The sequence below is a fragment of the Erinaceus europaeus genome, chromosome 3, assembly GCF_950295315.1.
Source record: "Erinaceus europaeus chromosome 3, mEriEur2.1, whole genome shotgun sequence".
Lineage (NCBI taxonomy): Eukaryota > Metazoa > Chordata > Mammalia > Eulipotyphla > Erinaceidae > Erinaceus > Erinaceus europaeus.
Window position 1 is genome coordinate 22,383,103 of NC_080164.1, and position 14,811 is coordinate 22,397,913.

General features: G+C 44.0%; 1 protein-coding gene across 2 annotated transcripts in view; it reads left to right on the forward strand.

Annotated features, from left to right (window-relative positions):
- The window catches only part of TTC27 (tetratricopeptide repeat domain 27), a 123,561-nt gene that overhangs the window by 36,280 nt on the left and 72,470 nt on the right, over positions 1–14,811 (forward strand). For both annotated transcript variants that reach the window (XM_060186843.1, XM_060186844.1), the window contains exons 9-10: positions 247–313; positions 9,045–9,158. In XM_060186843.1, the coding sequence (XP_060042826.1) occupies positions 247–313; positions 9,045–9,158 (181 nt within the window). The remainder of the gene's footprint in view (positions 1–246; positions 314–9,044; positions 9,159–14,811) is intronic.

A 14,811-nucleotide genomic window follows, 5' to 3' on the forward strand; every position in this document is an offset into this window, starting at 1 on the left:
GTACTGTTAGGTGGTGCCAGGGTCTGAGCATATGTCATGGCTTGCACTTACTGGGTGAGCTGTGTCCTGGCCTTTCACTCTCGATACTTCACCTTTGGCAAACTTAACCTATCATTTGTGTATAATGTAATAATACTGACAGATAGGCTTTTAGGTATATAAATATAGTTTACCACTTGACAGATTGTTTCATGACTTACAACATGTATTTTAGAATTAACTTACTTTTTTCTTTTTAATTCAAAGCACAAATTTCCAGAAGAACAATCCAGTGCACAAGCTAACTGAAGAGGAGCTGCTGGCATTCACAGCGGTGAGTGATGCCTTTCCTGGCTTTTCTTCTTCCCCTTCTCCTTCTTCTTCCTCCTCTTCCTCCTCCTCTTCCTCTTCCTCTTCTTTCTTTTACTCCTCCTTTTCCTCTTCCTTTTCCTCCTCTTCTTCCTTTTCCTCCTCCTCTTCCTCCTCTTCTTCCTCTTCCTCTTCTTCTCTTTCTCCCCTTCCCCTCCCCTCCTCCTCCTTCTCATTACCAGAGCATTATTCAGCTCTGGCTTATGGTGGTGCAGGAGATTGAATCTGTGACTTTGGAGCCTCAGGCATGAGAGTCTTTTTGCATAACCATTATGCTATCTACCCCCACCCCCTCATAACTTCTTTCACTTCTGGGACACTCTTGTCTCAGAAAGCTCAGATTGCTCCAATGTTTGCTAGCCATTCTGCTGATCACTGGGGAGACATCTGCAAAGTCTTTTCTTGCTGGATTTTATATTAGTTTATTGTCTTGGAGAGGGAGGGGGGTGCAACCACAGTAGACAGAGAAGTAGAACGTTCATTCACAGAGATGCTCCAGAGGACTAAGAAGCAGTGACCCTGTAAGAACAATGTGGGTGGGTGGGCACAGCTGTTGAAGTGCACACATTACAGTGCATAAGGACCTGGGTTCAAGCCCCTGCTCCCCACCTGCAGGGGAAAACTTCATGAGAATAAAGCAAGTATTGCAGGTTTTTCTTTGCTTTCCCTCTCTATCTCCACCTTCCTTCTCAATTTCTTTCAGTCAAATAAAGACACACAAGGAAAAAAGCGGGGGGTGGGGGTGGGGGTGGGGGTGGGGGGTGGCTTCTGGGAGCAGTGGATTCATAGAGCAGGCACTAAGCCCCAGAAGTAGCCCTGGTGGCAAAATGGTTGTTCAGGGTCTCCTTGGAAGTTGACCTGAAGCCCTGATCTGCATGAGGCCAGCACAGGCAGGGGTGGATGTGGGGTTCTAGAATGGGGATGAGCTCGAGTCAGTGAGGGAAAATGCAGGACTTTGTGGGGACAAGTATCAAAGGGATAAACAGTGACCAGCTTGCCTGGGTTTCTTCTGATGACTGAAGAAGGCAGGATGTGGTGTGGTGTAGACTGATATGTCCCCACCCTGTCCCTACTGGGCTGTAACAGTATGGTCAGTAGTGCCATTTTGGGATTAGCTTAAAAGTAGTTTATTGTGGTATATGCTATCCACACAGTTTTCCTGAAAGACACTAAAATACATATACTCTAGTTAGCTTTTTTTTTTTTTTTTTTTTTTATCTTTTCTTGTAGGAAGTATGTTTCTTTCTTTAAACCTTGTCCTTTCTTGGGATTTCTTTTTGAATTTTCTTTTCCCATTCTTGTTGCTCTTGACTGGGAGGACCATTGGAAACAATTAACCCGATAGTTAACTTTTCCCTCCAAGGTTGCACTGAAGGCACAACTCCCAAGGTCTGTCCTTTCCCTCTGGCCCTGCAAAACTCCCACTTTCCTGCTGTTCTCTGCCAACTCTCTTTCAAGGCAGAGTTGATCTGAGGACTGATTGCTTTTTGGAGGAAAACTCCTTGATTGCAGTGGTTCCTAGTGCTGGGCCTTAGCTCTTCCTTCAATTACCTAGGGACAGACATACTTTGGGTGCTGCACCATTATGCTATCTCCCCCTCCCTTATTTTTGTTATGAGGAAGAGACATACATCAGAGCACTGCTCAGCCCTGGCACCTTTGTATTTAGGAGATCAAACCTGGAACCTCGTGTGCAAATCCTTTTGCTTATAAGTTCTTTTCTCTTTTTCCTTCTTTGTGTGTGATATTGAAGAGGTTAAAATGAAGTAGAAGGGGCCCTGGTTCCAGTGAATTACATTGAAATTGATATCCTGTACAACTATCCTAATGTAAATGTCCCTCATTTATGCCCCTATAACCCTTGAACTTTGTCTGAGCTGATTTTCTTTTAAAGATTTATCTTTTTTTTTTTTTTTTAAAAAAGCACACTATTCTTTTAAAATTTTTTAAATATTTATTTTCCTTCTTGTTGCCCTTGTTGTTTTTTGTTGTTATTGTAGTTATTGTTGTTATTGATGTCGTCGTTAGCTAGGACAGAGAGAAATGGAGAGAGGAGGGAAAGACAGGGATGGGGAGAGAAAGATAGACACCTGTAGACCTGCTTCCCTGCAGGTGGGGAGCCGGAGGCTCGAACCGGGATCCTTATGCTGGTCCTTGCGCTTTGCACCACGTGCGCTTAACCTGCTGCACTACCGCCCGACTCCCAGATTTATCTATTTTCATAAGAAAGACCAGAGCTCAGGACTGGCCTGTGGTGGTGCTGGGGATTGAACCTGTGACCTCTGGGTCCTCAGCATGCAAGCCCTGTGCTCCCACATGTTCAGCTATCTTCCTGAACAACTGAGCCTCTTTTCTAATAAGGGCCATGTTTGATTTTTTATTATAAATATAATTATCAATATATTTCTCTTTTCTTTCCCATAAACTTCTTGTCTAGGGCTGGGCTTTGTTATTGTTTACATCATCCACAAAGCTTGGTGCATTGCTTCCATGCTTTCCTCAGAGTCTCAGGAGGTGTGGAGCAGAAGAGAATGCAGGGAACATGTTGGTGCTCAGCTTTGTGGCTGAGGTAACACCGTATGGTGGTAAAGATAAACACTGCTTCTCTGTTGTCTTCTGTATAACTGGGCAGGAGTGATGTTTCCTTCCCTCAGCCCTGAGCACTCATTTTGAGGATCAAAGGACAGTCAGTGTACATGTGGAGGTATTGCCCGGAGCACCCAGAGACCAGGGTTGATGGGGCCCTCTGGTCACTTGTTGTAGGAGAGCATTCCCATTTTCACGCAGGAGGAGTCAGCTAGTGGATAAGACCTGTTTGGCTTAGATGTGGGAAAACAACACAGAGAAAGAAACCACATACTCTTTCTGTCTGGTCACCTATTTCCTCACTGTGGTGACACCGTGGAGGCAGTGGAGTTGTGAACTACTGAAGTGTCCAGGCGTCTTTCTGTGTAGACAGAAGTGTGCGTCAACCTAAGTCTTAGTGCAAGCGACCCTGGTATTTTAGTGTTTGGCAAACTTTTCTGGACTAAACAGATGAAGGACCTATTTGTCCTGAACTGTGTGTTTAGTAAACTGGCTGAAGCTTACTAAAACAACAGTATAGTTTATTGCTTTGGGGAGAAATTTTTGCCACTGCTTTTATGATGGTGCAGGGTGTTATATACAAATGTATGTGAGATATCAGAAAGATGCTTTAGTTCAGCAATGAGAGGAGCTTGTCCTTAGAGAACTACTTTGCTTTCTAAGGCTGTCGTTAGGTGGTGCTGTTCCTAAGCTATTCTAGTGCCCAGTTCAGGGAAACTGCATGAGTCATAGTGAAAATAATCATTATTGTGTGAGAGCACCATTTATATTACATTGGCTTGCTAATTTAAAATTAGCTGTGTTATCTACGTTATTTCCTTTCAGATGAGCCAAGTGAGTGACATTCAGTAATGCTTTTAATTTCCTTTCATTGTTGAGAAGGGAATGATTTAGCTCATTCATACAGGTGTTTCAGTTTTCATTGGCAGAGGTTTTGCTGAAGTGAGAATTGATTCTGGCAGCTCACCTATTTGCCTGAAGCCCAGGGTCTCTGTAAATGAGAAAAGGGAAAAGACCTTTGGATAGTTTGCATTCTACTGCAGGTCTTTCTCTTCTTGCTTTTAGTTTTAAAGTTGTGTAATGAATACTTTTTTTAAAAAAAATTGTTTATTTTTCTTTTTTTTTTCCTCCAGGGTTATTGCTGGGCTCGGTGCCTGCACCATGAATCCGCCGCTCCTGGAGGCTATTTTTCCCCCTTTTTGTTGCCCTAGTTGTTACAGCCTCGTTGTGGTTATTATTGCCATTGTTGACGTTGCTTTGTTGTTGGATAGGACAGAGAGAAATGGAGAGAGGAGGGGAAGACAGACAGAGAGGGGAGAGAAAGATAGACACCTGCAGACCTGCTTCACTGCCTGTGAAGCGACTCCCCTGCAGGTAGGGAGCCGGGGGCTCGAACCGGGATCCTTACGCCGGTCCCTGCGCATTGCGCCATGTGCGCTTAACCCGCTGCGCCACCGCCTGACCCCCTGTTTATTTTTCTTTTTGCTTAATGAGAGGAAAACACAGAGAGAAAGACCAGAGCACTGCACAGCTCTGGCTTACAGTGGTCCTGGGGATTGAACCTGGGACTTCTGAGCCTCTGGCAGGAATGTCTTTTTGCATAACCATTATGCTGTCTCCCCAGCCCTGTAATGAATACTTTTTAATGGAAGGTAGTTTGCTTATTATTTTTACAGATTAAAATGATGAAAGTTTGTACTTCTAGGGCAGACCCATTTATTTATTTATTTAAATGAGAGATATGGTTATGGATGGGGGAAGAGACTGACCAGAGCAATGCTCAGCTCTAACTTAGGGTGATGCTGGAGATTGATTTTGGGACCTTGGAACCTCAGACATGGAAGTCAGTTTGTATAACTACTATGCTGTCTTCCCAGCCCCTATCCAAATTATTTTAAGATAGGCAATATAATCTTCACTATGACACTTTTTTTTTTTTTTTTTTTTTTGACCAGAGCACTGCTCAGCTCTGGCGTATAGTGGTGCAGGGGATTGAACCTGGAACCTTAGGCATGAGAGTGTCTTTGCATAACCATTATACAATCTACTCCTGCCCAAGACTTCTGACTGTGTTAGTATTGAATGGTTCTGTGTTAAGTAAGATAACGCAGGGTGTTAGGTTTTCTTTCTGGTTCAAGTATTTGTCTCCCAACACTTTACTCATGATTTTAATTTGATAGACAGTTGTGAATAGTGAACCCTGTAGCTAAATTCCATGCCTGAGGCACCAGCTTTTCCAGGTTTAACCCCCAGCTCCACCATAAACCAGACTGAGCAGTGCCCTGGTAAGGGGGAGGGGAAGTAGAACCTTACAGCTCATTGTGGGTTATAACTTGTTAACTTTTAAAGACACAGTGTGTTGGCATGTATTTTATTTCTTGTATTAGTTTGTCAGTTAACTGTTGTTAAGCTGAGGTTTAATAGGGTTTTTTTTTTTTTCTAAATATTTGCCAGAGCTTTTGCCCAAGTGTGTGAGTGTGTGTATGTGTGTGTGTGTGTGTGTGTCTGTGTCTGTGTGTTTGGTGGCAGCCATATAGAGCTTGAGTTTTCTAGTCTTGCTTTCTGTTTGAAACACTGCAGAGCAGAGAAAGAGCTTTGAAAGTATAGTAATAGCTGGAGATTCAGAACCTCTGGATTTGCCAGTCATGCCACTGGTTACTGTGGAAGAAATAAAGGTTTGAGGCATAGGACTTGCCTTTTTGGAATTTTTAATTTAGCCAAGATCCGATAAGCTTAGGAGAATATAGTTTGTGATCCCAGACAGTTTAAACTACAAGTTGATAGCACAGATAAATAAGCCCCCTTACTGCTCAGAAAAGAAAAGAAATTTGGGGCAGAGAAAATACTCGAAAAAGCCTTTGTTCAAGAAGGGAGGATTTGAGTCAGATCCTGAGAGACAGATGGGTGAGTGATAGCAGGAGTGAGGTGGGGGTCCGGGCATTGCATTGGCTTCACAGTCTGGCTTGGAAGATTTGTTGAGGGCATGATAAGAGTTGGGGGAAAATAGATTTGAGACAGATCTTAACTGGTCTGCAGAACAAGGAGGGCATTTGGATAGCTGTTCACTTTCCCCAGGAGTGGTTTGTAGACTCAGTTTGGGATCCAAACTTGTTGGCATTTGGTACCGATTTTAACAATGAAGCACCTTAACAGGACCATCAGGAAGTGGAGAGTGCAGCTTTTACAACTTGTCTTTGTTCAGTGCTTTGTAAGGTCAGCCTGACCTGGAGAGCATCCTCCAGTCTATCTGTAGTGGAGCCAGACGGCCATACAGCCACCCACAAGCAGAGCTCTGAGCTGCTTTGGATGCACCGGAGGAAAAAGCAGCTGCTGGAGCACCCTGTATGTCTGCAGGGGCAGACTGGCTGTCTTCTCTTAGGGACCCTGTGGCCTGGGGAAGTAGAGTGTTTCAAATGTGCAGCGATATGGGTAGAGAGGAATTTGTTTTTAATAGAAACTACACTCCAGGTCCTCTTTGATGGTGTTAGAGAATTTCCCTTAACTATTGTGAGAGACTGTTAGCTGGATAAAACAAGTCTAGTAGCTTTTCTGAGTAGGAAAATATACTTCTTAGTGTGATATTTCACATGTGCTAGGCCCTGAATTGCCACCAAAAAGAAAAAAGAAAAGCAAATTGAATACTCACCAGAATAGCAAAAAACAGACTATATCAAGGCATGCACGTTTGAGAAACAAAAAACTCTCCAGTGCTTCTGGAGACAGCGTCAAGTGAAAGTTTTTTAGGAAGATTGACACTTTCTGTGAAAGAGTGTGGTGCCAGGGAGCCTGGAACCTCACACATGCAAGTCCTGTACTCTGCTATTGAGCTATCTCCCTGTTCCCTTCATTTACAACTCTGCTTCAGGGGCAGCACCTATGTCCACCTCTGTCCCCTTGTGAATGTGCTGAATAGGTGCTTGAGTGATTTATTGAACAAAACTCTCTGTGAAGGCCCTACTCTCCTCTGTTTTGTGTGTTCTCTATTTTTTCCCTTTTCCCTGTAATACAACTGTTCCCTTGCTTCTTCACCGAGTTCTCTCTTCCAATACTCTATCAACATGTCTGTCCTGTCACCTGCTTCCAGGATATAATATCATTTTGATTAGTGCACAAAATCTGGGAGACACTATCAACAGAAAATATGGTTAAAAGGTTGGTTCAGGGATCCAGAGACCAGTGTTAGAAACAGCTTTGACCTCTCCTGAAGGTGCCACATGGAGCAAAACCTGTTGCCAGTTGGTGTATCATTTCCCCTCAGTTATAAGGAGGTCGAGACTTGAGAATTTCAGCTTCTCTGGGCATCTGGCAGATGGTTGAATGAGTGAAGTGGGCTGGCATGGTCTGGAAAGGGGCCCTGTGGTTTGTGGTGGTGTTTCTATTTCATAGCAGGACTCTGCTCACTTTAAAGGCGAATTTGGAGTTAAACATGAACTGGATAAAAGACCCAGTAGCACTCATAAAAAATAATAATCAGTGGTATTTTTAAATGAGTGGTTATTTTTCTTTATTATGCTTATTTATTTATTTTAGAGACACAAATTGAAAGGGAATGGAAGATATAGAAACAGAGACACCTGCAGCACTGCTTTACCACTTATAAAGTACCCCCCCACACACACACACACACAGGTGGGGACCAGAAACTTGAACCCAGGTCCTTGTGCACTGTAATGTGTGTGCTCAACCAGATGAATACCACTCATTTTAATGGAATTTATCTTCTCATATTTTTTTGTAGACTGAGAAAGATTTATCGGTTATGGTATGAGCTGTTCTGCTTACTGTTTTGATTGTATGGCCAGCACTGATCATTCCTTAGTGGACTTACTTATTCTTTTTCCCTTTTTGTTGCCCTTGTTGTTTATTGTCGCTGTTGTAGTTATTATTATTATTGCTGTCATTGTTGTTGGATAGGACAGAGAGAAATGGAGAGAGGGGGAGAGAAAGATACACCTGCAGACCTGCTTCACTGCTTGTGAAGGACTTCCCTGCAGGTGGGGAGCTGGGGGCTCAAACCGGCATCCTTATGCTGGCCCTTGAGTTTTGCGCCATGTGCGCTTAAACTGCTGCATCACTTCCTGGTTTCCAATGTGCCGGGATAGCCTGAGGGTGCTTCTTCCCCGAGCTAGTGCTCTCTGGGTTGGAGAGAACTCAACTGGAGCCGATCTAGGCTGCTGCGTGGGAGAGGGATCAGGAACTCGTGCCGCACTAACTTCGCAGGAGATACACTCTGGAACTCTCGGAGCCAGAAAGCAATTTCCAAGTGTCTTTAATCAGAAGAGCAGCTGTTTTTATACTCTCCAAGCAGGGTGGAAACAGGATGTGACATAGAGAGGGTGGAGCGAAAAGTGACTGGTGGAAGGAAGATCAGGGTGTGACAAGGAGAGGATCAGGGTGTGACAAGGAGAGGGGGTGGAGCAGGTGAGAATTCTACCACTAAACCACCAATGCCCTGGAGGGAGTGTGGTGCTTTATGTAAATATAAAAGTGATTTATGTAAATAGACCAAAGCTTTGAATGGGATCAATTCAATCCCTATATAGGCATATGGTTAAGCAGAAGCCAGGGGGAGCTGGCATACTACCCAACACCAATGGACTTATTTAACAGAATGGTTCAAGTCAACACTGACTGCTCAAATGAACACATTCTTTTTTAAATTAAAAGAATTTTTTAATTATATTTATTTTCCTTTTTGTTGCCCTTTTTTATTGTCTTTTGTGGTTGTTATTTATGTCGTTGTTGTTGGATAGGACAGAGAGAAATGGAGAGAGGAGGGGAAGACAGAGAGGGGGAGAGAAAGATAGACACCTGCAGACCTGCTTCATCGCCTGTGAAGCGACTCCCCTGCAGGTGGGGAGCCGGGGGCTCGAACCGGGATCCTTACGCCGGTCCTTGTGCTTCGCACCACGTTCGCTTAACTCGCTGTGCTACCACTTGACTCCTGAACACATTCTTTTTGAAAGTGCATCTTCTGTATATTTTCTCACTGATTTTAAAATTTGCATTCAGCTATGTCCTGGTATTTTGGAAGTAGTTCATGCTGTCCTGCTTGCAGTGGAGTCACCCAGCTTAACCCTTCTTTCTGTGTGTTTTTCTTCTTCCATCAGTGTTTGCTTACACAGCCGAAGTTCTGGGCCATTCAGACGTCAGCCTTGATCCTGCGGACGAAGCTTGAGAGAGGAAGTGCACGCCGGGTGGACCGGGCCATGAGGCAGACGCAGGTAGGGCTCACACGGCACTCTGATCTCCCAACTCAGGTGCTGTCAACGAGTGTCTCTACTTGTTGTGGATATAAAAGGACAGCTTTCATGTTACTCAAACTTGAAAAAGTCTCAGTTGTTGAACTTGACTGGCTTCCGCGCTCAGCTCTGTCTTTCTGTGACTGTGATTGCAGTATGTCACCTCTAAAAACAAAGCTTCACTCAGTTGTGTGAATGATCAAACTGTGCCCTTTGCTATAACATGGTGGGAACTGGAAGGGATCCTGCTAAGTGAAATAAATCAGGAGAAAGAGAAGTACCGGATGACCTCACTTGGATGTGGAGTATAAACAAAGAGGGTGGGGGTAGATAGCATAATGGTTATTATGCAAAGAGTCTCATGCCTGAGGCTCCAAAGACCCAGGTTCAATCCCCACCCCACCATAAGCTAGAGCTGAGCAGTGCTGTAGTGAAAAAGAAAACAAGGAAAGGGGACAAAGCCAAGTGAAAACCAGGCTGTACTCTTTAGAACTGAGGCCACCAAAGGAGGTAGCGCTTTGAGTGGAGGAACACTGGTGGCATGGTGGTGTGGTCACACATCACGAGCTATGCATTGATAGCCCCAAACACACAGAATTTTAAACCAGCCTTCTCTCAAAAAAAAGTAAAATAAGGGGAGTCGGGCGGTAGCACAGCGGTTAAGCGCAGGTGGCGCAAAGCACAAGGACCGGCATAAGGATCCCAGTTCGAACCCCGGCTCCCCACCTGCAGGGGAGTCGCTTCACAGACGGTGAAGAAGGTCTGCAGGTGTCTATCTTTCTCTCTCCCTGTCTCCCCCTCCTCTCTCCATTTCTCTCTGTCCTATCCAACAACGAAGGCATCAATAACAACAACAATAATGACTACAACAATAAAAAAAAAGGGCAAAAATAAATAAATAAAAATATATATTTAAAAAAATGTAAAATAAGAGTTATTTTTTCTTCTTCTTTTTTTAGATTTTATTTATTTATTTGCCTCCAGGATTATTGCTGGGGCTCAGTGCCTGCACCATGAATCCACTGTTCCTGGAGGCCATTTTTTCCCCCTTTTGTTGCCCTTGTTGTTGTAGCCTTGTTGTGGTTATTATTGTTATTGTTAATGTTGTTCATTGCTGGATAGGACAGAAAGAAATGGAGAGAAATGGAGGGTAAGACAGAGAGGGGGAGAGAAAGATAGACACCTGCAGACCTGCTTCACCGCCTGTGAAGTAATTCCCCTGCAGGTGGGGAGCCGGGAGTTCAAACCGGGATCTTTATGCTGGTCCTTGCACTTTGTGCTACATGCGCTTGACCTGCTTTGCTACCACCCGACCCTCAGATTTTATTTATTTATTAATGAGAAACATAGGAGGAGAGAAAAAGAGCCAGACATCACTCTGGTACATGTGCTGCTGGGGATTGAACTCAGGACCTCATGCTTGAGAGTCTAATGCTTTACCCACTGCGCCACCTCCCGGATCACAAAATAAGAGTTGTTTTCCGATAGAATAAATAGAATAAAGGAAAAGTGTTCTACTCACAGCACTTGGGACACAAAATACATGGGTCTTCACACCAGATGTCTCTCCACATACTTGTGCCACTGACTGCATGTCCTCCAGCTAATTCAGTTCCCTTACTCCTTAGAGTCAGAGAAGACCCCATGGGGTAAGGGCTTGATCTCTCAAGATACCCCCCTCCCCCACACCCCCACATTAAATGCTAATTCCAAGTCTGGGTACTTTAGCTGACTGATTGAAATTGGGGGTTGCTCTTGACCCCCTCTTCAGGTTCAGTAATTTGTTAGAATGACTCACAGAACTCAGGGTAAACATTACTGTTCCAGCTCTTTCTTTCTTTCTTTCTTTCTCTCCTTCCTTCTTTCTTTCTTTCTTTCTTTCTTTCTTTCTTTCTTTCTTTCTTTCTTTCTTTCTTTCTTTCTTTCTTTCTTTCTCCACTGTGGCTCATTGCCTGTACTACGAATACACTGCTCCTGGGTCATTTTTTCATTTCGTTGGATAGGACAGAGAGAAATGGAGAGAGGAGGGGAAGACAGAGGGGGAGAGAAAGACAGACACCTGCAGACCTGCTTCACTGCTTATGAAGTGATTCACCTGCAGGTGGGGAGCCGGGGGCTCTAATCAGGACCCTCAGGCTGGTTTTACGTTCACACCATGTGCGCTTAACCTGCTGCATTACTACCTGCCCCCCCCCAACTCCAGGGCTATCGTTGGGGCTTTGTACGCGCACTACAAATCCACTGCTTCTGGTGGCCATTTTTTATATTGGATAGGAGAGAAATTGAGAGAGGAGGGGGAGGTAGAGAGGGAGAAAGATAGATATCTGCACACCTGCTTTACCTCTTGTGAATCGACCCCCCTGCAGGTAGGGAGCCAGGGACCAGGACCTGGAGATTTGTGCTTAGTACTGTGTGTGCTTAACTGGGCGCACCACTGCCCAGCCCCTGAGTCCAGGTCTTTATGAGTGGTAATTAGCATGTGTTTAACCAGGTGCTCTGCTGCCTAACTCCTAGAATACATTCATTAACGTAGGATATATTAAGCATGTAGACTGTAGAGCCAGAGAGAGAGCTCATTGGGTAGCATATGTGCCCCGCCAAGCACACAGCCCACGTTCAAAGCCTCAGTCCCATGTGGTGGATGCTGTGGTGCCAGGGGAAGCTCACTTGTGTCTCTCATTCTTTCTGCCTGCCTGAAGGGGTGAAGTGGCATGTGTGTGAAACCCCTTTTCTGGAACAAAAAATTATCCCTTTGAATTTATCTTTCATTAACTCTAGTATCTAAAGTAATCAAGTCAGTACGTGTGTGTGTGTGTGTGTGTGTGTGTGTGCGTGTGCGCGCGCGCGTGCGCGCGCGCTTCCAAGGGTATTGCTGGGGCTTGGTGCCTGCACTATGAATCCACTACTTCAAACAGGCATTTTTTGGGAGTCGGGCTGTAGCGCAGCGGGTTAAGCGCAGGTGGCGCAAAGCACAAGGACCTGCATAAGGATCCCGATTCGAACCCCGGCTCCCCACCTGCAGGGGAGTCCCTTCACAGGTGGTGAAGTCTATCTTTCTCTCCTCCTCTCTGTCTTCCCCTCCTCTCTCCATTTCTCTCTGTCCTATCCAACAATGACGACAACAACAATAATAACTACAACAATAAAACAACAAGGGCAACAAAAGGGAATAAATAAATAAAATAGAATATTAAAAAAAAGAAAAAAAACCGGCATTTTTTTCTTTTTTAATAGGATAGGACAGAGAAACTGGAGGGGAAGATAGAGAGGGGGAAAAGAAAGATAAGACACCTGCAGATCTGCTTCACTGCTTGTGAAGTGACCCCTAAAGGTGGGGAGCTGGGGGCTCAAACCTGGGTCCTTGTGCACGGGTCCTTGCACTATGTGCGCTTAACCTGGTGCACCACCTCATAAGCCCCAAGATTCACATTTTAATTTTTTTTTTTTTTGGTAGGAACAGATTTGAGAAGTCTAGTGGTCAGTTGGTTGAGAAGTGTGTGACTTATCTTTCTGCATTCTCTGAACTGTGCAGGCTATATTTTTAGATCTTAGGCAGCAAAGATCTGCTTTGTCTTGGAGTGGGTTTGAAAGAAGAGTCCAGTGTGTTTGCCCTCCGTGTCTTGCCCAGAGTCGTAGCCCATCTATATACAGGAAGAACCTGGGAGCTGGCCTTTCTGCCTCCATCGGGAAAGACAGACATATCTCTTTCCTCCCAATCCAGAAAAGTGGGAGTGTAGGCAGACCATGTGACAAGACAAATGCAAGACTTGAATTTTCTTTTCTTTTTTTTTTTTTAAAGATTTTGTTTATTTGTTCATGAGAAATTATAGGAGAGAGAGAAAGAACCAGACATCACTCTGGTACATGTGTTGCCAGGGATTGAACTCAGGACCTCATGCTTGAGAGTCCAAAGTCTTATCCACTGCGCCACCTCCCAGACCACAACTTGAATTTTCTGTTACTAGCTGAGCTTTGGCCAGTCCCTCTGATTCAGAGCTGGATCTCACTATTTGTTGCAATTCCTTCCTCCCTGAAGAGCAAGACGAGAATGATATTGTATTGATTTTACATCTATACATAAAACTATGCTTTTAAAAAAATGTAGTTTCTAGGAAAATCTGTTCCATTCTTTGATGGCGTAAAGTGATAAAAGGGAGAAGTTGTTACACCTGATGGGAAAATGAGCCGGAAGGAAGGTGCTTTTAGGGAAAAGCCTGGTTGAATTGCGCTTGAGGAAGTGCAGGTGTCTTTATGCCAGGTGGCTGGTCCCAGCCTGCCTAGCAATTGATGACGGAGCCTCACCCAACCCTCGATGGCAGGTTTGGAAGGAATCTAAGTGAGACATGCCAAAGTTCATCAAGAAAATGCTGCATCACACCTGAGGGTAAATTAGCCAGCATCGTTAGCGCCACAGTGGGAGGAAGAGTTCCAAGTAGAGGGAGCCCACTGAGCACACCCCATTTCCCTGAAATTCTTCTAGGCTAGAGTTGTTTCATCATTGCATGTTTGAGGCTAAGATGACCATGGTGATGAGGAAGAAAGCTGTGCTTTTGTAAAGTTTGTCTATTCTAATGGATGTGATTTGGAAGCAGTTTGAATTAAAGTGAGGATTATAATCCTCAGTATTTATTTCTGTCCTGTTTTTTTACCAATGCAGTGTGGAATAGTTCTCTTGTTTTCTTAATTGTCGTTCAACCTCCTGTCCAATCCAAAGAGTCAGCATTCTTTTTATCACAAGATCACATCCTCCTTTCTTTTGGCATGGTGAAAGCAGTGATTACACATATGCTTCGCCCTCATCCAATAATAAAATATGTAAATAAATATTTTAAAAAGATTTACCCAATTCAGACAGGTCTCAAATGGAAGATACAAATTGTCCATTTCTCAGTTCATGTTCTTATTTATTTATTTTATTTGATAGGACAGAGAGAAATTGAGAGGGGAGAGGAAGAAGTAGAGGCAAATAGATAGAAAGATACCTGCAGGCCTGCTTCACTGCTCCTGAAACTTCCCCCTACAGGTGGGGAGCAGGGGCTTGAACCTGGGTTCTTGTGCATTATAACGTGCACTCTACCAGACCTTATTTATTTATTTTTAAATATTTTGTTTATTTATTAATGAGAAAGATAGGAGGGGAGAGAGAAAGAACCAGACATCACTCTGGTACATGTGCTGCCAGGGATGGAACTCAGGACCTCATGCTTGAGAGTCTAATGCTTCATCCACTGTGCCATCTCCCAGACCACTTATTTATTTATTTTTAGATAGAAACAAGAGAGAAAGAAAGAGATGGAGACAGAGAGAAAGAAAGACTGACTACAGCACCAAAGCTTCTTTTAATGGGGTGGGGGCCAGGCAAACCTGAGTTGTGCACATGGTGAGGCAGCATAATCTCCAAGTGAGCTATTTCATTGGCCTTAGCCTGAATGTATACTTCTTTAAGTATCCTTTTTCCCCCCATCAATTTCCTATAGAATCTTCATTTCCACCTCATGGGAGAGGAAGAAATCACTACATCTCTCATATCTGCTTCTAGTCTTGTGTTCTTCAGTTTTCAGGAATTGTTAATACTACATTTTGTTCCATTATTTTTTTAAAATCATTTTATTTGGGGGTGTTAGTGGTTTACAGT